At 53.9% G+C, this 21,995-nt stretch overlaps 1 protein-coding gene across 1 annotated transcript; it reads left to right on the top strand.

The window, feature by feature from the left end:
- Nucleotides 1–504: 504 nt before the first annotated feature.
- LOC116937279 (N-myc proto-oncogene protein-like) lies at nucleotides 505–11,369 on the top strand. Its single transcript, XM_032944347.2, has 3 exons — nucleotides 505–647; nucleotides 9,582–10,346; nucleotides 10,741–11,369. The coding sequence occupies exons 2-3, from the start codon at nucleotides 9,767–9,769 to the stop codon at nucleotides 11,286–11,288; spliced, it is 1,128 nt and encodes a 375-aa protein (XP_032800238.1). The 5' UTR covers nucleotides 505–647; nucleotides 9,582–9,766; the 3' UTR covers nucleotides 11,289–11,369.
- Nucleotides 11,370–21,995: the final 10,626 nt, after the last annotated feature.

Here is a 21,995-nt window from a genome sequence, read left to right as displayed (position 1 = left end):
TCTCTCCCCGTGTCTCTCCCCGTGTCTCGCTCCCTGTGTCTCTCTCCCCGTGTCTCTCCACGTGTCTCTCTCCACGTGTCTCTCTCCCCGTGTCTCTCCCCGTGTCTCCCCGTGTCTCTCTCCACGTGTCTCTCTCCCCGTGTCTCTGTCTCCCCGTGTCTCTGTCTCCCCGTGTCTCTCTCTGTCTCCCCGTATCTCTCTCTGTTTCCCCGTGTCTCTGTCTCCTCGTGTCTCTCTCTCTGTGTCTCACCGTGTCTCTCTCTGTCTCCCCGTGTCTCTCTCTGTCTCACCGTGTCTCTCTCTGTCTCCCCGTGTCAATCTCAATGATGATGTTGACAATGTTGATGTTGAAGATGTTGACGATGTTGACGACAATGATGATGTTGATGATGTTGACAATGTTGATTGATGTTGAAGATGTTGACGATGTTGACGACAATGATGATGTTGACGATGTTGACGACAGTGATGATGTTGACAATGTTGATGTTGAAGATGTTGACGACAATGATGATGTTGATGATGTTGCAGGAGAAAGTGGCAGAGTTTGCCGTCTGGAAGCGAAGGGGAAGTCCGTGGGATCCAGTGACGTCTACGACCTCCACCAGAGACTCAAGGTCATGCAGAAGTCACGCAGGAACACTCAGGTCAGTGGTGATTGTGGTGGTGATGGTGGTGGTGGTGATAGTGGTGGTAATGGTGGTGATGGTGGTGGTGATGGTGGTGGTGATGGTGGTGGTGATAGTGGTGGTAATGGTGGTGGTGATGGTGATGGAGGTGGTGGTGATGGTGGTGGTGATGGTGGTGGTGATGGAGGTGGTGGTGATGGTGGTGGTGATGGTGGTGGTGATGGCGGTGGTGGTGGTGGTGATGGTGATGGAGGTGGTGGTGATGGTGGTGGTGATGGTGGTGGTGATGGTGGTGGTGGTGATGGTGGTGGTGGTGATGGTGGTGGTGATGGTGGTGATGGTGGTGGTGATGGTGGTGGTGATGGTGGTGGTGATGGTGATTGTGGTGGTAGTGGTGATGGTGGTGGTGGTGGTGATGGTGGTGGTGGTGGTGATGGTGGTGATGGTGGTGGTGGTGATGATGGTGATGGTGGTGGTGATGGTGATGGTAGTGGTGGTGATGGTGGTGGTGGTGGTGGTGGTGATGGTGGTGATGGTAGTGGTGGTGATGGTGGTGGTGATGGTGGTGGTGGTGATGGTGGTGATGATGGTGGTGGTGATGGTGGTGATGATGGTGATGGTGGTGGTGATGGTAGTGGTGGTGATGGTGGTGGTCATGGTGGTGGTGGTGATGGTGGTGATGGTGGTGGTGATGGTGGTGGTGGTGATGGTAATGGTGATGGTGGTGGTGGTGGTCGTGATGGTGATAGTGGTGGTAATGGTGGTGATGGTGGTGGTGATGGTGATTGTGGTGGTAATGGTGATGGTGGTGATGGTGGTGGTGGTGATTGTGGTGGTAATGGTGGTGGTGGTGGTGATGGTGGTGGTGGTGGTGATGGTGGTGGTGGTGATGGTTGTGGTGATGGAGGTGGTGGTGATGGTGGTGGTGATGGGGGTGGTGGTGATGGAGGTGGTGGTGATGGTGGTGGTGGTGATGGTGGTGGTGATGGAGGTGGTGGTGATGGTGGTGGTGATGGTGGTGGTGATGGTGGTGGTGATGGAGGTGGTGGTGGTGGTGATGGTAGTGGTGGTGACGGTGGTGGTGATGGTGGTGGTGATCGTGGTGGTGATGGTGGTGGTGATGGTGGTGGTGATGGTGGTGATGGAGGTGGTGGTGATGGAGGTGGTGTGATGGAGGTGGTGGTGGAGGTTGTGGTGGTGGTGATGGTGGTGGTAATGGTGATGGTAGTGGTGATGGTGGTGGTGATGGTGGTGGTGATGGTGGTGATGGTGGTGGTGATGGTAGTGGTGATGGTGGTGGTCATGGTGGTGGTGGTGATGGTGGTGATGGAGGTGGTGGTGATGGAGGTGGTGGTGATGGAGGTGGTGGTGGAGGTGGTGATGGTGGTGATGGAGGTTGTGGTGGTGGTGATGGTGGTGGTGATGGTAGTGGTGATGGTGGTGGTGATGGTGGTGGTGATGGTGGTGATGGTGGTGGTGATGGAGGTGGTGGTGATGGAGGTGGTGGTGGAGGTGGTGATGGTGGTGGTGATGAAGGTTGTGGTGATGGTGGTGATGGTAGTGGTGATGGTGGTGATGGTGGTGGTGGTGATGGTGGTGGTGATGGAGGTGGTGGTGATGGTGGTGGTGATGGTGGTGGTGATGGAGGTGGTGATGGTGGTGGTGATGGTGGTGATGGAGGTGGTGGTGATGGTGGTGGTGATGGTGGTGGTGGTGGTGGTGATGGTGGTGGCGATGGTGGTGATGGTGGTGGTGATGGTGGTGGTGATGGTGATAGTGGTGGTAATGGTGGTGATGGTGCTGGTAGTGGTGATTGTGGTGGTAATGGTGGTGGTGATGGTGGTGGTGATGGTGGTGGTGGTGGTGGTGATGGTGGTGGTGGTGATGGAGGTGGTGATGGTGGTGGTGGTGATGGTGGTGATGGTGGTGGTGATGGAGGTGGTGGTGATGAAGGTGGTGGTGATGGTGGTGGTGATGGTGGTGGTGGTGATGGTGATAGTGGTGGTAATGGTGGTGATGGTGGTGGTGGTGATGGCGATTGTGGTGGTATGGTGATGGTGGTGATGGTGGTGGTGGTGATGGTGGTGGTGGTGATTGTGGTGGTAATGGTGGTGGTGGTGATGGTGGTGGTGATGGTGGTGATGGTGATTGTGGTGGTAATGGTGATGGTGGTGATGGTGGTGGTGGTGTTGATGGTGGTGATTGTGGTGGTGGTGGTGATGGTGGTGGTGATGGTGATTGTGGTGGTAATGGTGATGTGGTGGTAATGGTGATGGTGGTGATGGTGGTGGTGATGGTGGTGGTGGTGATTGTGGTGGTAATGGTGGTGGTGGTGGTGATGGTGGTGGTGATGGTGGTGGTGATGGTGATTGTGGTGGTGATGGTGATTGTGGTGGTAATGGTGGTGGTGATGGTGGTGGTGGTGATGGAGGAGGTGGTGGTGATGGTGGTGGTGGTGATTGTGGTGGTAATGGTGGTGGTGGTGGTGATTGTGGTAGTGATGGTGGTGGTGATGGTGGTGGTGGTGATGGTGGTGGTGATCGAGGTGGTGGTGATGGAGGTGGTGGTGATGGTGGTGGTGATGGTGGTGATGGTGGTGGTGGTGATGGTGGTGGTAATGGTGATTGTGGTGGTAATGGTGATGGTGGTGATTGTGGTGGTAATGGTGGTGGTGGTGGTGATGGTGATTGTCGTCGTGATGGTGGTGGTGATGGTGGTGGTGGTGATGGTGGTGGTGATCGAGGTGGTGGTGATGGAGGTGGTGGTGATGGTGGTGATGGTGGTGGTGGTGATGGTGGTGGTAATGGTGATTGTGGTGGTAATGGTGATGGTGGTGATGGTGGTGGTGATGGTGGTGGTGGTGATTGTGGTGGTAATGGTGATGGTGGTGATGGTGGTGGTGATGGTGGTGGTTGTCATTGTGGTGGTAATGGTGGTGGTGGTGATGGTGGTGGTGATGGTGGTGGTAATGGTGATTGTGGTGGTAATGGTGATGGTGGTGATGGTGGTGGTGGTGATGGTGGTGATTGTGGTGGTAATGGTGATGGTGGTGATGGTGGTGGTGATGGTGGTGGTGGTGATTGTGGTGGTAATGGTGGTGGTGATGGTGGTTGTGATGGAGGAGGTGGTGGTGATGGTGGTGGTAGTGATTGTGGTGGTAATGGTGGTGGTGTTGATGGTGATTGTGGTAGTGATGGTGGTGGTGATGGTGGTGGTGGTGATGGTGGTGGTGGTGATGGAGGTAGTGGTGATAGAGGTGGTGGTGATGGTGGTGGTGATGGTGGTGGTGGTGATAGTGGTGGTAATGGTGGTGATGGTGGTGGTGATGGTGATTGTGGTGGTAATGGTGGTGATGGTGGTGGTGATGGTGGTGGTGGTGATTGTGGTGGTAATGGTGGTGGTGATGGTGATGGTGGTGGTGGTGGTGATTGTGGTGGTAATGGTGATGGTGGTGATGGTCGTGGTGGTGATGATGGTGGTGGTGGTGATTGTGGTGGTAATGGTGGTGGTGGTGGTGGTGATGGTGATGGTGGTGGTGATGGTGGTGGTGGTGGTGGAGATGGAGGAGGTGGTTATGATGGTGGTGGTGATGGTGATTGTGGTGGTAATGGTGGTGGTGGTGATGGTGATTGTGGTGGTAATGGTGGTGGTGATGGTGGTGGTGGTGGAGATGGAGGAGGTGGTTATGATGGTGGTGGTGATGGTGATTGTGGTGGTAATGGTGGTGGTGGTGATGGTGATTGTGGTAGTGATGGTGATTGTGGTGGTAATGGTGATGGCGGTGATGGTGGTGGTGGTGATGGTGGTGATTGTGGTGGTAATGGTGGTGGTGGTGATGGTGGTGGTGATGGTGATTGTGGTGGTGATGGTGATTGTGGTGGTAATGGTGGTGGTGATGGTGGTGGTGGTGATGGAGGAGGTGGTGGTGATGGTGGTGGTGATTGTGGTGGTAATGGTGGTGGTGATGGTGATTGTGGTAGTGATGGTGGTGGTGATGGTGATGGAGGTGGTGGTGATGGAGGTGGTGGTGATGGTGGTGGTGATGGTGGTGGTGATAGTGGTGGTAATGGTGGTGATGGTGGTGGTGGTGATGGTGATTGTGTTGGTAATGGTGATGGTGGTGATGGTGGTGGTGGTGATTGTGGTGGTAATGGTGGTGGTGGTGGTGGTGATGGTGGTGGTGATGGTGGTGGTGGTGGTGATGGTGATGGTGGTGGTAATGGTGATGGTGGTGATGGTGGTGGTGGTGGTGATGATGGTGGTGGTGGTGATTGTGGTGGTAATGGTGGTGGTGGTGATGGTGGTGGTGATGGTGATTGTGGTGGTAATGGTGATTGTGGTGGTAATGGTGGTAATGGTGATGGTGGTGATTGTGGTGGTAATGGTGATTGTGGTGGTAATGGTGGTAATGGTGATGGTGGTGATTGTGGTGGTAATGGTGATGGTGGTGATTGTGGTGGTAATGGTGATGGTGGTGGTTACTCCCCGAGTCGGAGCTCCGAGGGCTGCGGCAGCCCGTCGACTTGGCACGAGACGAGGTGGCCCAACCAACACCGCCCCGGCTCTGCGTGAGGGCCCCGCGTGCCGACGGGGGCGGCGTGGGGGCACCAGCGGTGTGCACGTCGGGGCGGAGGCGTTTGGCAGCCGGGGGATTCTCCGGCGAGGGAGCGGCGTAGTTGTGCTGCTGCTGGTGCTGGTGGTGCTGGTGGTGGTGCTGCTGGTGCTGGTGGTGGTGGTGCTGGTGGTGGTGCTGCTGCTGGTGCTGCTGCTGGTGCTGCTGCTGCTGGTGCTGGTGGTGGTGCTGCTGGTGCTGGTGGTGCTGCTGCTGGTGCTGCTGTTGCTGCTGGTGGTGGTGCTGCTGCTGCTGGTGCTGGTGGTGGTGCTGCTGGTGCTGGTGGTGGTGGTGCTGGTGGTGGTGCTGGTGGTGGTGCTGGTGGTGGTGCTGGTGGTGGTGCTGCTGCTGGTGGTGCTGGTGGTGGTGCTGCTGCTGGTGGTGCTGCTGCTGGTGCTGCTGGTGGTGGTGCTGCTGGTGCTGGTGGTGGTGGTGCTGGTGGTGGTGCTGCTGCTGCTGCTGGTGCTGGTGGTGGTGCTGCTGGTGCTGGTGGTGCTGCTGCTGGTGCTGTTGTTGCTGCTGGTGGTGGTGCTGCTGCTGGTGCTGGTGGTGGTGCTGCTGGTGCTGGTGGTGGTGGTGCTGGTGGTGGTGCTGGTGGTGGTGCTGGTGGTGGTGCTGCTGCTGGTGGTGCTGGTGGTGGTGCTGCTGCTGCTGCTGGTGGTGCTGCTGCTGGTGCTGCTGGTGGTGGTGCTGCTGGTGCTGGTGGTGGTGGTGCTGGTGGTGGTGCTGCTGCTGCTGCTGCTGGTGCTGGTGGTGGTGCTGCTGGTGCTGGTGGTGGTGGTGCTGGTGGTGGTGCTGGTGTTGGTGCTGCTGCTGGTGGTGCTGGTGGTGCTGGTGGTGGTGCTGCTGGTGGTGCTGGTGGTGGTGCTGCTGCTGGTGGTGCTGGTGGTGGTGCTGGTGGTGGTGGTGCTGCTGGTGGTGCTGCTGTTGCTGCTGGTGGTGGTGGTGCTGGTGGTGGTGCTGCTGGTGCTGCTGCTGCTGCTGGTGGTGCTGTTGCTGCTGCTGGTGCTGGTGGTGGTGCTGCTGGTGGTGGTGCTGCTGCTGCTGCTGGTGGTGCTGGTGGTGGTGCTGGTGCTGCTGGTGCTGCTGCTGCTGCTGGTGCTGCTGCTGCTGCTGCTGGTGGTGCTGCTGCTGGTGGTGCTGGTGGTGCTGCTGCTGGTGGTGCTGCTGGTGCACGGGCGGGATGTGGCCGCGCGATGTGTAGGCCGGGGCGGATCGCTGCTGCTACTTTCGCACCGTACGTAGCCAACCGTGCTCATCGGAGGTGTGGGCAGCGGGCGGGCAAGGACAACAACAAACTAACACGGCACACAAAGCGGTTCTAGCCAAATAAAGTTTTCAATCTAGATTTAAAAAGTGAATATAGCTCCAGTTGCTTCCTAATATCGGAAGGGTGTTGCAGACCGCCGCAGAAGCGCGTAAGATGCAGTGACCATCATTAGACCTCCTTTGCCAGTACCAAAATATAATAATAACAACACATTTTTACTGATTTAAAGCTTTCGTGACTGCAGTAATTCATATTTTTAGCTCTTTCGGTGAAGTCACGTTGAAGGGAAACCATTTTTTATTGTTTTATATATATTTTATTATTTTATTGTGTTCCCTTCAACGTGACTTTACGGAAAGAGCTAAGAATAATAATGACATTAATTTAAAGCTTTTGTGACTGCAGGGATTCATATTCTTGGTTCTTTCGGTAAAGTCACCACCACGTAGAAGGGAAACGATAAAAAAATAAAAATATAAAACAATACAATTAAATCACGACGTTTCGACTGCAACACAAGAAGCAATCATCATCAGGTGTGAAAACCACAGCAATCATCATCAGGTGTGAAAACCACAGCAATCATCATCAGGTGTGAAAACCACAGCAATCATCATCAGGTGTGAAAACCACAGCAATCATCATCAGGTGTGAAAACCACAGCAATCATCATCAGGTGTGAAAACCACAGCAATCATCATCAGGTGTGAAAGCCACAGCAATCATCATCAGGTGTAAAAGCCACAGCCCTCCCACCCACTCACGCGTCCTACCCACGCAGATGACGTAATGTTGTTAACTCGCCCGCTCGCAGCTGTTTGTAATTAATTAATTATTGCACTAAGCCGTTGTGTCAACAAGCAGCAGGCGCTCAGAATCAATTAATGATCAATTTAATTATTTATTTGTAAGTGCGCGCGCCGTACCCACACTGATCGGAGTCACCCACACAACACAGCAGTGCGCCCGATCGCTGTCCCACCGCTCTTTACCCCTCTGTAAGAGCCATGAGACAGAAAGCGAGTGTATTATTGTTTCCGTATATACATTTGATGTACGTCCGTCACACATTTGTTGACGGACTGGTTATATTCATATTCTTAGCTCTTTCGGTAAAGTCATGTTGAAGGGAAACAATAAAATAACAAAATATATATATAAAACAATAAAAATTCTCACGACGTTTCGACCATAACGCAAACGGTCGTCATCAGGTGTGTCTGGTTATATTTTGATTTGGAATATCCCCAACTGTGTAGAAATCCCCCCTGTGGTTAGACGCTCCTTTGGTTGAACCCATGACGTCACTTCCGGTTTTCACAGCATAAACGGGGGGCTACGGGAAGAGCCGGTGGGGAGCGAGTGGATACAGTCGTTTGACCGTGCGACAGGGATGATACAGCACGTGAACAGGCGATGATATAACTTTAGAAAACGCCCATTTTTGTGCAACTGAGAAATAAAGAAACGGTTTGATTCAAGACGCCTCAAACATGCGCCAAGACTCTTTTGCTCCGACAAGTTAAGGCGTAGCTTGTTTTTTCGGTACAAGGAAGCTGCGCCTACACCCTCTTCATGCACAACGCGTCAACCCAATTCGCCCTCCTTCCCCCCTTATGTCCTCACAGCCCGTTAGTCCCCGGGTCACGTGATGCCATCCTGCGCGCGTCCAATCAAATCCTTTCTCTTGAATCCTCCTATATGCCTAGGGGCTGTTCCCTCCCACCCCACTGTTTACACCGCCGCAGGGTGCTCGCCTTTGGGCACCGTCCCCCGTGCTGCGCGTGCTTCATCGCGGCCGGCCTGTAAAGCTCTACCCCCCCTTTTGGGGGGGGGGGGGCCCGTGTAATCCGGTTCTGGGGGGCTCGGCCAATCTCCCGGTCCGGGGAAACCGCGGGACGTCCCTGCTGGGGCGTCCTCGGGTGAAAACCCATCGCACCAGGCGATCCCTCCTCGCGACCCTACGGGGGTGCATGCGGGTGTTTAGTGGGGCGTGCGTGAGTTCGTGGGGGGGGGGGGTGGGGGGGGGTGGTGCGAGGAGAGGGTAGCGCCGGCCCGAGTTGCTCCGCTGGCGGTGGCACCAAAGTTGCACCCGAATTCAAGAGCCGAATGGCTCACAGGGCTCTAGCAATATAAATGAAACTGAAAAACTGAACTCTCCGCCAATTACAGGATAGTGTTGTTGTGGTGAGATTAATCCATTTCTCGCGGCCCTGTTTCCCAACTCTACTGTGCCCTTTATTCTTAAATGCTGCGCTGCATTTGCGGCGTGCGAGACGCGGCTCGCTGAATTTTTGGGCAGTCTGTGACCTTCTCGCTTGCACTCCTCCGATCGAGGCAACTTTTGACTTTTCAACGAATACCCCCTTTTAAAAAAAATAGTTGTGTAAAACGCTGGAATTAATTTTGAACTGTTGTTCACTTTCCTAAAATCTGGCACGACCGCGTAGGCACGTGGTTTATTTTGTAAACCCACTTAATGAAATTGAAATGTGAATTATTAACAGCACTAGTAGCTGTTACTACCCGGCTTCGCCCGGGACTTGGATTCACCACACCCGGCCGGCCTTTGTCTCCCCAGTGGCGATGTTCACACACCACAACAATTACTCGTTTGAGGCTGAGTCGACCTAGGGGAGGCCCAGGACCGGTACAAATAATCGTCACCGGTGGTGGCCGTGAGCGGGAATCGAACTCGAGTTGCCGGGTTCGTAGCGCGGCGTAGCGCTAACCACTACGCTACAATGCGTTAGGCTTCCACATGCGCGGGTCACGTGACAGATTTGACGTTACAGCTCACTTGCCGTGCAAACAAACAAGCATTATTGAGCTCCCCTAAAAAAAAATAAAGTGTATTTTTATAATGTTTGCATGGTGTACAGTCTGGAAGGTACCCACATGGCAAATTTCAAGTTTGTTGCATGTGGGGAAGTACGCTAAACATTTTGAACAGACACACACAATCACAACTTTGCCTTTTACATATATGGAGATGACGTATTGAGTGAAATGTTTGCTCGCTTTGTTAACGACGCTGCTGCATTCTTTATTGTTTGTTGCTTATTTACAGGCGAGACCGGCCCCCTGCTGAATACTTTTAAGCGCCACATCAACAAGGAGGGTGTAATACAAACCCCCTCCCCGGCGTGTCGCGTGACGAAAGTAGCGGCGGCACATGTGGACGTAGAAGGGCGGCCGCGGGGCTGCTGCTGCCAATAAACTTCGGCGCCGGGTGCGGCCGCGGCCCCGCACGCGATGGCTGCCGGCGGGGATCGCGACTTCGACCGCTGCCAGCCCTTCTTCTACTTCTTCTTCTACGACGACGACGACGATGACCGCGCCTGGGACTTCAACCAGTCCACGGCGCCCGGCGAGGACATTTGGAAAAAGTTCGAGCTCCTGCCCACGCCGCCCCTGCCGCCGAACTGGGCGCGCCCGACGCCGTTGCTGCCCTCGGGCGGCCCGTGCCACGGCGGCACCGCCGGCTCGCCGGACGACGACGACGCCGAGGGCCCCGGCGCCCTATCGGACCCCATCCACGGCGCGGAAGCCGTGGTGCTGCGGGACTGCATGTGGAGCGGCTTGGACTCGGCCGGAGCCACGCCGGATAAGTCGGCGACCGAGAAGCCGGCCGCCGAGAAGTTGGGGGGCCTCGCCGGCGGCGCGTCTCTGCCCTCCGCGCGCCTGCCCGCGGCCTCCCGCGCCGTGCCCCCGGAGCCGGGTCCCGGCGGCGGGAGCCCCGGGGAGGGCGGCCGCGCGGGGGTCGGCGGAGCGGGGCCCTGCTCCGTCCCGCTCGTGGCGACCTCGGCCGTGGTGGACCCTGCGGACTTGCACGGTGCTTTGTGTTGTGTGTTTTTTTATTGGGTCGTGTGTTAGCTTGTTCATCTTCGTTTGCAATAAACTTAAAGTTTTGATTTAAAGCTTTCGTGACTGCAGTAATTCATATTCTTAGTTCTTTCGGTAAAGTCAAACGGTCGTTTGTGTTATGGTCGAAACGTCGTGAGAATTTTTATTGTTTTATATATATTTTATTATTTTGTTGTTTCCCTTCAACGTGACTTTACCGAAAGAACTAAGGATATAAACTTAAAGTTGTCAAGTTAACTTACACGAATGTTGCGTGTGTCCTTGCACCATTTCAACAGGTCGTGCACCTGTGCAAGTTTAGGTTTATAATGTTGAATTCTTCTACGTTGCGTTGCTGACGTGTACACGTTTCCCTTCTGCAGACGACGACGACGACGATGAGGAAGATGGAGAGATTGACGTGGTGACCGTGGAGAGCGTGGCGGTACGCGCCGTGTACAACACAAACACGGTCCGCCAGTACAACCAGCAGCAGCAGCAGCAGCGATCCGCCCCGGCCTACGCATCGCGCGGCCACATCCCGCTCGTGCACCAGCACCACAACCACGCCGCTCCCCCGCCGGAGAATCCCCCGGCCGCCAAACGCTTCGGCCCCGACCCGCGCCCCGCTGGTGCCGCCGTGCCGCCCCTGTCGTACCGGGCGTGGTGGCGCACACACAACCACCTCGAGCGGCAGCGGCGTCGCGACATCAGGAACGGCTTCCTGCGGCTGCGTGATCACGTCCCGGAGCTGGCGCACAACGGCAAGGCGGGCACGCTGCAGATCCTGCAGAAAGCGACGGAATACTCGCGCACCCTGCGGCGTCAGGAGGAGCAACTCGAGGAGACGAAACGGCAGCTGAAAATTCGACAGCGGGAGCTACTGAAGAGGCTGGAAAGCGCGAGGAACTCACAGGCCAAGCGGTCTTGATTTGCGTCTTGTTTAAAGAGTTTAAACCAAAGGTAACTTTTGTTTTGATATTGGACTAAAACCTCTGGCAACCAGCACAGTTTAGCCATAATAAAGGTTTTTGGGTTAGATCGCGTTTATTTATAAATGTGTCGTAACCCTCCACCACCCGACACGGCCAATCAGCAAAGAAAAGTGTCACGTTGACAAAAGACAAATAATTCACTACTTCAGCCCACCGGTGTGTTGAAGAGTTAATCCACATTTACAGTTTGAGTACGACGTTTCGCTGGTAAATACTTCCAGCATCATCGGGCAATTCGCCAGAATGGTAAAGCCCTCGCTTGCTCCCGGTTTTATATAGAGCAGAAGAGTGACGTCATCACTTAACTCATCAGGTGCAGCGATTAGAGGCGGAGGGGGGGGTAATGTAATTATATAATCGATTAGTAATCAGTCATTGGTTATGATTAGTAATGAGTTGTAGATTAGTAATTCTTTCAATCAAAATGTAATGTGTATTATTTAATAATACGCTTCCAGGCCGCACTGAGCCGGTAGCCACTTTGCTATTTCGTGATTTTGTATCCACTGTGACCTCGTTCGCAACATGATGCCTTTGAATATTTGACTGCCAAGGTTTGAGTTGATGGGAATGGTTGTTATACCTCAATAGACATTTCTGCACAAATGATGCCTCAATTTTGCAAAGACTGCCATTAATGCTGTTTCATGGCGTTATTCATGTTATTTAAAAAAAAAATCGTTGTTTTTGTTATATATTTTCATATATATTTTGCCTACATTTTCCATATAACATGGAAAATGTAGGCACCAAAAAGTTGCTATATAATTACCCAGGGTTTTTGTAAGATTTAGCACGAGTAACTTTTTGTACAAAGTTGTACATGTCAATAAGTGCACAAGTTATATTTAGTAACCTTTTATGAATGTCCTTAAAACGTGGGGTTTTCTTGCTTACTTTGCATGGCTAATAAACTTGGTCTTTTGCAGTTGGCGTGTAGCTGAAAGCGGGCTTAGCAGCTGTAAAAGCATTCATTACAGCACTTGATATACCACAGTATATATGTTTTTCTTATCGGAACATCTAAATAAAGCCCATTATTATTGTTTTGCACCCTTTTGTACACTTGCCTTCACTTAAAAATGCATGGATATCAAACGGATAGAGTGAAACCTTGGATTGCGAGTTTACTGGGTCTGCGAGTGTTTTGCAAGACGAGCAACAATTGTAAGTAAATCTTAATTTGATAAACGAGCGAGGGTCTTCCAATACGAGCAGCACGTTTACACGCTTTGTACTGCCGAGCATCACGTGATCACAACTGATATTCGAGTGCTTTGATGTACGAGTGCTTTGGATTACAAACACGTTTACGGAACGAATTGTGCTCGCGATCCTAAGGTTTTACTGTACTTTTGATTTAAAGCTTTCGTGACTGCGGGGATTCATATTCTTGGTTCTTTCGGTAAAGTCACGTTGAAGGGAAACAATAAAATATATATAAAACAATAAAATTCTCACGACGTTTCGACTGTAACACAAACAGTCATCATCAGGTGTGAAAACCAACGGCAAGAAACATTTGAAAGAAGTGGCGGTTTGTATTTATTTATTTTTAAACGTTAGCACCACGGATAGCGATTTGACAGTTTGTTTAGAAGGACGAGTCCATCTATGTTCAGAAAAGAGGAGGGGGGGAGACGAAAATTTAATGTATGCTGTCTGAAAGCCACCGTAAGCGTGAACAATCAATTATGATCCGAAATGGTTTATCAAATCCTTCCAATGATTGCTAAGCCAGAATCCATCTTCTCGGTTGAAATTGTCTCTGTGTTTGTATATGTGGATAGCCTCATGAACGAATCTCTCATGGTAGCCCGATGGCTCAATGACTCAATTTCCCCCTACCCCGGGGTCCCATCGCTCCCCTAGGGGAAGGGTACTGGGGAGGTCCCTAGCACATCCGCAGGCTACCCTAGCCTGGTGCTCATTTCCCCCTAAGCCTGGGTCCCATCGCTCCCCCAGGGGTAGGGTACTGGGGAGGTCCCTAGCACACCCGCAGGCTACCCTAGCCTGGTGCTCATTTCCCCCTAAGCCCGGGTCCCATCGCTCCCCCAGGGGTAGGGTACTGGGGAGGTCCCTAGCACACCCACAGGCTACCCTAGCCTGGTGCCAATCTCCCCCTACCCCGGGGTCCCATCGCTCCCCCAGGGGTAGGGTATTGGGGAGGTCCCTAGCACACCCGCAGGCTACCCTAGCCTGGTGCTCATTTCCCCCTAAGCCTGGGTGCCATCGCTCCCCCAGGGGTAGGGTACTGGGGAGGTCCCTAGCACACCTGCAGGCTACCCTAGCCTGGTGCCAATCTCCCCCTAAGCCTGGGTCACAGCTTCCAACTTCACACTTTTCTGGCTCCTCGCGACCACCTCGTTCACGTCACGGGTGCCCAACCTTGAATACCCCAGGGGGACATGATGTCACCGTCCCCGCCCGCCGTGCAGTGACGTCACTCTCTGACGTCACTGCACCGGAGGGGTGATCGTGACGTCATTAATTAATACTCTACAAAGGTTTGAACACGTTTCTCAGGTTATTCCAATAGTGGGATAAACAGCAGGTGCAAACACTGCTTGATAAACACGATTTTGGTCACGAGATAGACTCCGTGAGACGTAATAACGTGCCAGAAACCCCCGTGTTTTTTTAGTTCATAGTTCATTTATTTGGTATAGCCCTGTGAGCCATTCGGCTCTTGAATCGGGTGCAACCGCAACAAACAAAAAAACATGAACAGGAAAACATCTTAAAGTGACTTTGTGTGACTGTGCAAACAAGGAGGAGGCTTCGATGCCCTCCGTCTAATCGCCCTCGTAATCAATGGCACAGGGCTTCATCTAAAAACATAAATATCTCTACGTGGCAGTGAGTCTCCTGCTCCTCGAACATCTTCGTGAGCCAGACACCGGCACCAGGTGTTGCTGGCCACACGCTGCAATGCAATGAAATGCCCACACTGCCCTGTGCTGTATAGCCTTTTAAATATTCGTAGGGCGCGTACAATTTGTCGCGTGCGAGTCTTCTCATGGCGGGCCTATTGGTATTGGAATATAGGAATAGGTTTTACCCTTTTAACTGGCACAAAACACCAATGGAGACTAGGCTCTAAGAAAAGCTGTCTCGGGTGTGGACCAATCAAATTCAAGGACAGTGCATATTATTATCAGAGTTGTCTTTTTTGTTTGCATTTTGACTGCTTGTGTTGTGGTCATTGCAAACATGACGCCTTGAATAAAGGTGTCAGTTTTTGTGCCAGTTAAAAAGGGTAAAACCTATTCCTATATCTTGTTTCTGGCAAAGGACGTCTCATAACGTATTGGTATTGTTACTACTCACGGAAGTTTAGAACCCACGAAGAATTGTCACGTACGCTTCATGGGAGCACGTGCAGCTGTTGCTCATTGTGAGCCATGACCTATCTGCTGCGGGGTCAGAGGCCTCCCACAAGCCGTTCCCATCACGCTGTCTGGCGATGCAACGACCTGTCTAGAATGTGGGGGGTGGGGGTGGTGATGCCCGAGAGAAGGGGCCATCGGACTTTATTGTCTCTTCTTAAAGTAATCCGTTTATTTTACAGCTTTATTTCTGGCCACGTGGTGGGAGTGAGTCACCGACTCGACGAGTGAGGAGCAAAATCATAACGAAGCTGGCACTCCTGCACGAATGTTTTGTGTTTTCCTTGCAAGCACGAGGAATCCGCAACAACAATATTACTCTTTGGTTCTATTGGGTAAAGTCACGTAGGTGAAAATTTTGTTATTTTATTTTCACCTACGTGACTTTACCCAATAGAACCAAAGAGTATGGATCCTAGCAGTCACGAAAGCTTTAAATCTAGAAACAACAATATTGTCATATTCTTCTTAAATGTTGATTTAAAGCTTCCGTGACTGCAGGGATTCATATTCTTGGTTCGTTTGGTAAAGTCACCACGTAGAAGGGAAACAATAAAATAATACAAATATAAAACAATACAATTCTCACGACGTTTCGACTGCAACACAAGCAATCATCATCAGGTGTGAAAACCACAGCAAGACATTTTTTTAAGTGGCGTTTTTTTTTTACGTTAGCACCATGGAGAGCGATTTGGCAGTTATTTAGATAGACGAGTCCATCTATGTTCGGAAAAGAGGAAGGGCGAGACGAAAATAATGGATGCGGTCTGAAAGCCACCGTAAGCGTGAACAATCAATTAAATGAGATATTGAGTTTTAATTATAAGTTAATATCTTTCTAATGCATTTTCCTACAGATTCCCTTTTTCAAATCTGTTTTGACGGCAGGAATGTTTGCTTATCAGAAATTGGGTTGCCTTCCCAGACATTGTCATTGGAGACGTGGACAGCCCGTGCTGTGCTGACACTCCAGACAACTCACAGACCAGGCCAACTTCAAAATGCAAAGTCAGATGTGGAACCCGACACACGCACACACACACGATGCATAACATCTTGATTTGAATATTTCCTCGATTTGACTTCCCCTGTGCCATTTTAAGGAATAAACATTAGCCACGAATTGATGTTCGCCAATGTCATTGCATTCCGGGTTTGAAACGTGACGTTGACAGCACTGAGTCACGGGGGCTGCTGGCCAGCTGCCGCACCGGGAGGTCAAATCTAAGCGACGACCTCTCTGGACTGCCAGTCCAGCTGCTGGCCACTGTGCCAGTGTGCCAGTGGCCAGCAGCTGGACTGGCAGTCCAGAGAGGTCGTCGCTTAGATTTGACCTCCCGGTGCGGCAGCTGAAATCATCGGGCAGGGATTATAAATCTCCCTCCCCCACCCCCACCGCTCTCGACCTCTGTCCACGCAGTTAAGTCGATCGGCAGGTGACGTTCGGTGGGGTAAAAGTATGGCTACTCCCAGACATCTCAGCAGTGTGGGAGCGCCATGGTTGACGAGATGTTAGCTACCTCGCCTGGTACGCAGGAGGTCGTGGGTCGCGGATCCCTACAAATACTCGCGATCATCAAGTTCCATACCCCCCACCCCCCATGGTTGTTGCATCGCTAGCCCCTAAGAGACGGGTGACGGCTTGCCATCCCCTGCCAGACACGCTCAGCCAGTTTTCTCGGGCGAGCGTGGAGGATGGGGTCTGGGATTCTCAACATTGACCTAATTCATGATTATTGACGCGGGGCATGATTGAGTTCAACTGGCTTGGCAATGTGGCACTTTTGATTTAAAGATTTCGTGACTGCAAGCGATTCATAGACTCGGTTCTTTGGGTAAAGTCACGTAGAAGGGAACCGAATAACGGCCGTCGCATTTTTTTTCACACTACCCTTACCCGTGCCAGGCTAGGTGCGCCGCGAGGCCCCGCGCGGAGCGCGCGAAGGCGCGCAGACACCAGGCGTTAGGGGTTCGCAGACCGGGACGGACAATGGACGCTCCGCCTGTGCTCCCCGGCGCACTCCGCTCGCCGCGTGACACCGCACGTGACACCGCACGTGACACACCGCACGTGACACCGCACGTGACACCGCACGTGACACACTGAACGTGACACCCCGCACGTGACACCGCACGTGACACCGCACGTTGACACCGCACGTGACACCGCACGTGACACCGCACGTGACACAGCGCGTGACGCCGTGCGTGACACCGCACGTGACACCGCACGTGACACCGCACGTGAGACCGCACGTGACACCGCACGTGACACCCCGCGAGTCCGGCGTGAGACAGCTACACCACCAACGCGCCTGGCGTCGCGAGGAGAGATCCGTCGATAGATGAGCCACCGATGCCTGTGTTGGGCCCCCCCCTCTTGTTCTCAACGGGGCGACTGAATGTTGTTAAGGCGACGGCTGTGTTGTGGCGAGGCACGTGGAGTGACGTCGCTTGATGCAGCGCTGCACTTGATGCAGCTGGCTTCAGGGCCTCCAGAGAGCATCTCGTGGAAGCACGGCGCTACAGAGAAAACGCGTCGCGGTGTGAACACGTGCCGAGCGAGGGCTTACCGTGTACCGGCTCATATTGTTAACGAGCTTATTTGTCCGTCCCAAGGACAGTAAATCTGACATATTCAAGAGAAAAATTGTTCAGCTCATGATTATTAATGAGGGGGGGGGTTGCCCCGTGTGGAGTGACGTCACCCCCTCATTGGTTATTGGGGAGGGGTGCGGCACGTGGAGTGACGTCACCCCCTCATGGTTATTGGGGAGGGGTGCGGCACGTGGAGTGACGTCACACACGGGACACACATTCTTGGCTTGTCACGCGACTGATACTTCACGAACGTTTTCTTGCTCATTTACATTTTTCGCACATTTTCAAAAGCGGCAAAAATAAACAGCTCCCAAGAGGATAGACCGATTTGGCTCCTCGAGGCGATCAGCCTCGCTCACAGACGCACCGCAGTCACGGCAACAGAGCCTAACCCGCCTCCGCCTCCTCCTCCCCCTCCACGCTACTCGCGCAAAGCACAACACACGCATTCGATGCCCAACATTTGGAGCACGCGGAGCGAAACGTCGGACAATCACACAACTCGGCAAAAGCAACGGGCAAGCCGTGCGGCAGCAGCAGCAGCAGCAGCGCAACCGGCGAGACGCTCGCCGACCACAATGTAAACGCGCACAATCCGACGGAGGTCATTCGGCGCATCTTCACGATTCAGCGAGCAGACCGCGCGGGACGCCCACGTGTCCATCTCGCGGGAATCCGCACTTTTGTTATTTTAGTCCCACTAACAAAGAGCCACCCGCCGTCCCTCCGCCGGCACCCCCCAAGACAAAGGTCCCCCGCGTGGACCTCCGCGGGCCGTCGGGGCGAGCGCGGTTTCGCGAGCGGCGCCTGCGAAAGTCGTCAAGGCTACACGAGTAGGGGGGAGGTGGGTGGCCGGCGCCACGCGCCCGACCGCCTTTGTCTCCCTCGCGGCGATCTTTTTACGCACGGCACCAGGAACTCCTGGGGAGGGGGGCCTAGCACCGGTCCGGATAAATCATCGCTTGCTTGTTGGCCATCGCTCCCCCTCGTGCCGCAGGACTCGCCCACGCGCACACAGCGAGAGCGGCGCGTCCGTTTGGCGGGGCCGCCGGTTAGCACCTCGGCATCTGCAGAGGGGACTGACTTGCTGCGGCCTTCGCTGGGAAAAAAAAAAAACAAATAAAACACAGCGAACGAAATCTCCTCGCGTCCGATTGGCGACGGTTGGCTACGTGCGGTGCGAAAGGAGCCCAACGTACATACGGTGCAAAAATTTACGCACCGCCGGGGGAAGCTCCCGCCACGCGGCGGCGAAACGTCGGGCATCGCCGTGCGGGGCAGATGCACGGCGGGCACAGCCCGTGAACACGGCGCAGGGACCCGCGTGCAGCCCAGCGCGGATTGTTTCAAGGGAGGCAGAACGTGCGAATGAATACGAGGGAGCATTTACAATGCCACTCGTAGTTTGGATGTTTACATGAGGTCATTTTTTGGCGTGCGATTCTCCAAAGCGAGGCAGGTTTCAGGGCTTGCTTAATACCGGGGGATGCCAGGAGGAGGTGGTGCTGTGGGCTTGTGCCTGAGAAGCATTCGGGAGGTGACAGGACAGCGGTGCATTTAAAAAAAACACACACACACAAACCTTGCCGCTGACATCTGTGAGTGTGACTCTCTCGTACGAATGGGTTGTCTCCGGGTTCTCCGGTGTCTCTCCCCGCCACGTGCCACAACTCGTAAAGGGAATTAAAATGGGGGGTGTTTTTTATCGGTTTCCGTCGCTGCTTATTTTCACGGGAATAAAAATACAAAAATTACCACAGCCCTCGAGGAGAGGGGGGGTCCCATCCGCCGTCGGGGTGCGTGTTGCTCTGCTTCCAATTAGCTTCGCCGTGTCGTCGTCGGCGCCGCCAGCGGCGCCAGAGGCACCCACGACACCGCCGCCATCGCCGCCGCCGCCACCACCATCACCGGCGACATGGGGCCATCTGTCCCACAATTTGAGCAGCTGTTCTCCAACCCGAGTCTCGAGCTCCTGTGATGGACATTCCCAGAGTGGTAAATAGTCGGCCTCAGCAACGACGCCACGTCATGCCAACGTCACCGCCGCCACGTGCCCTCCCACGACATCATCGCAATCGCAGAAATAAACCCACGACCGCACGCACCGCAACTACCGTCACAAGCACCGCTACCCATCATCACCGTCACACACGTGCCACAAACAAAGACAACAAAGACCCTCACCCCCCGTATAGCTAACCGCTACAGTATCGCTCCCCACACGTGCCACCACCGACTGTATCACGGGCACCGCCATCACAACCACCACCGTCATGCGCAGATGTAACCACACAAAAGGTGGTAACTGAACGTGTGCCAACTTTCCGTTTAAAATCACCGACTCAAAGAGAGCTGAGAAAATGTGGCCGTTCTGACAGACGGCGGTGAAACGAGGACGCAACAGTAGGCCGGTTTCGTCGGCATGAGGAATCATCAGCGCACCAGCAATCATTGTTCGCTGCTGCCATATTCCCCCGGGAGAACCCTGCACGGAGAAACTTGTACCCCGACACTCTGTGGAAATGCAATTAGCACTCGCCTAGAGGCGACAATTTTTGGGACGGCCGTAATTTTCTCAAATGTCTGCAGCCGGCGATCCGAGTGACATATGCCGCCCCAAATACCTATTTTTTTTAGCCCGTATTGATGTTTCCGTTCGGAATGGATTTGACCCAGGGCACACTACCGGGAAAGGATGCAGAGTCAAGGATAGCATGTGCGGGGTGTGTACGGTCAAGGATCAAGCGGTGCGCGAAAAGGGAAGCGATGTCAGGACGGAGGTTCGCCAAGAGGAGGGGCATGGCTCAAGACGGACAGCGGGAAGAGATGAGGGAGAAAGGCAGGGAGAGAGGAGGAGGGGGAGAAGGAATGACGAGAGGGTGATGACGATGATGAGAGTGGAGGGAAGACAGAGAACGAATGAGCCAGACGTGCGCTGCAAAGAGCTCTGTGTGTTGTGGAATGGCTTCAGCCGTGGAAAGCTTCTCGAACTACATGGGGGGAAGGGGGGGGGACGGGCGCTCACCTGCCCGTCACGGCTCACCTGCACCCTCTTGTTGTTGTTGTTGTTACACTACGGGTTGAGCAGGGTGCTGCACCTGCCGGAAGGGGATTCTGCCCCAGGTACAGCCGCAGCACCCGAAACGGCTCCGCCCAGCGCGGGGGAGCCCCCGGTCTCCGACACCGCTCCTTGCCGATCTCCGACACCGTCCGTGCGTAGCCCTGGCAACACGGCCGCCGCCACGCCCCAACCCGGGGCCGCTCGGCTCGTCGTGCGTCGGCCCTACGGCGCGTCGTGTTTTTTGTGGTTTTTAACGGATTTTTTTATTTTTTACTTACCAGGTTTAGAGGCCCGCTGAGCCACACGGCGCTTTTTCAGAAAGCGACCCGGCCAACGAGTTAGCGCCGCTCAACGAAACGACTCGTCGTGTGGGAATTTGCGGCAGCCAAATGCTCTAAGCTTTTTCTAAATGTGGAAGGGAAAAACCGGAGGACCCGGGAGAGTAATCCGCACGATCGCGGGAAGAGATAGAAGAGACACGCAAACTCCAAATATACAGCAGCAGCAGCAGGCGTCACGGTCGGGATCGAACCCACGACCTCCCGCGTAGCAGGCAAGGTAGTTAACATCTCCTGGCCACCATGATGATGAGAGACACGAAAACTCCAAATATACAGCAGCAGCAGCAGGCGTCAAGGTCGGGATCGAACCCACGACCTCCTGTAGACCAGGCGAGGAAGTTGACATCTCCTAGCCACCATGATGATGAGAGAGACACAGACTCCAAATATACAGCAGCAGCAGCAGGCGTCAGGGTCGGGATCGAACCCACGACCTCCTGTAGACCAGGCGAGGAAGTTGACATCTCCTAGCCACCATGATGATGAGAGAGACACAGACTCCAAATAAACAGCAGCAGGCGTCAGGGTCGGGATCGAACCCACGACCTCCCGCGTAGCAGGCGAGGTAGTTAACATGTTGCCTTCGTTCGTGATGGCCCTGCACTGCGACAACAGCGCCAACAACACCAAACGTACCGAACAATTCACAATCCAGAATCTTTATTTAAATTGCGGGAGGATTCCGATGAGATCTACGAAGATCCGTTTGACAGATATGTCCAGTTTGGTCCGGGTCGTTACGATCCACCTCCGCCGCCCCTCCAACCACCTCCATCACCACCACCATCACCACCACCATCACCTCCATCACCACCACCATCACCACCACCATCACCACTACCACCATCACCACCACCATCACCACTTCAACCATCACCACCACAATCACCACTATCATCACCACCACCACCATCACCACCACCACCATCACCTCCATCACTACCACCATCACCACTACCATCACCACCATCACCACCACCATCACCACCACCATCACCACCACCTCCATCACTACCACCATCACCACTACCATCACCACCATCACCACCATCACCACCACCATCACCACCACCACCATCACCACCATCACCACCACCATCACCACTATCATCACCACCACCACCATCACCACCATCACCACCACCACCACCACCCCTGCCAAACCTGGAAGCGTCCGGAGCCCCGCACGGAGAAGACGAGGTGGACGACGGCGCACGAACGGGAAAACGCTCCCGTTCAGTTTCGTCG

This window comes from Petromyzon marinus, unplaced genomic scaffold (genome assembly GCF_048934315.1).
Source record: "Petromyzon marinus isolate PM22_M1 ecotype Great Lakes invasive population unplaced genomic scaffold, UKy_Petmar_22M1.pri1.0 PM_G_Scaffold_131, whole genome shotgun sequence".
NCBI classification, from domain to species: Eukaryota; Metazoa; Chordata; class Hyperoartia; order Petromyzontiformes; family Petromyzontidae; genus Petromyzon; species Petromyzon marinus.
Note: the sequence above shows the minus strand (reverse complement) of the source record. Positions and strands in the feature narration are given on the sequence as shown.

What these genes read in the sequence shown, in the direction of transcription:
- LOC116937279 (XM_032944347.2), top strand. Translation starts at nt 9,767, where the DNA reads ATGGCTGCCGGCGGGGATCGCGACTTCGACCGCTGCCAGCCCTTCTTC. An exon ending in GGACCCTGCGGACTTGCACG is followed by an intron (nt 10,347 to 10,740) that starts GTGCTTTGTGTT and finishes TCCCTTCTGCAG; the next exon opens with ACGACGACGACGACGATGAG.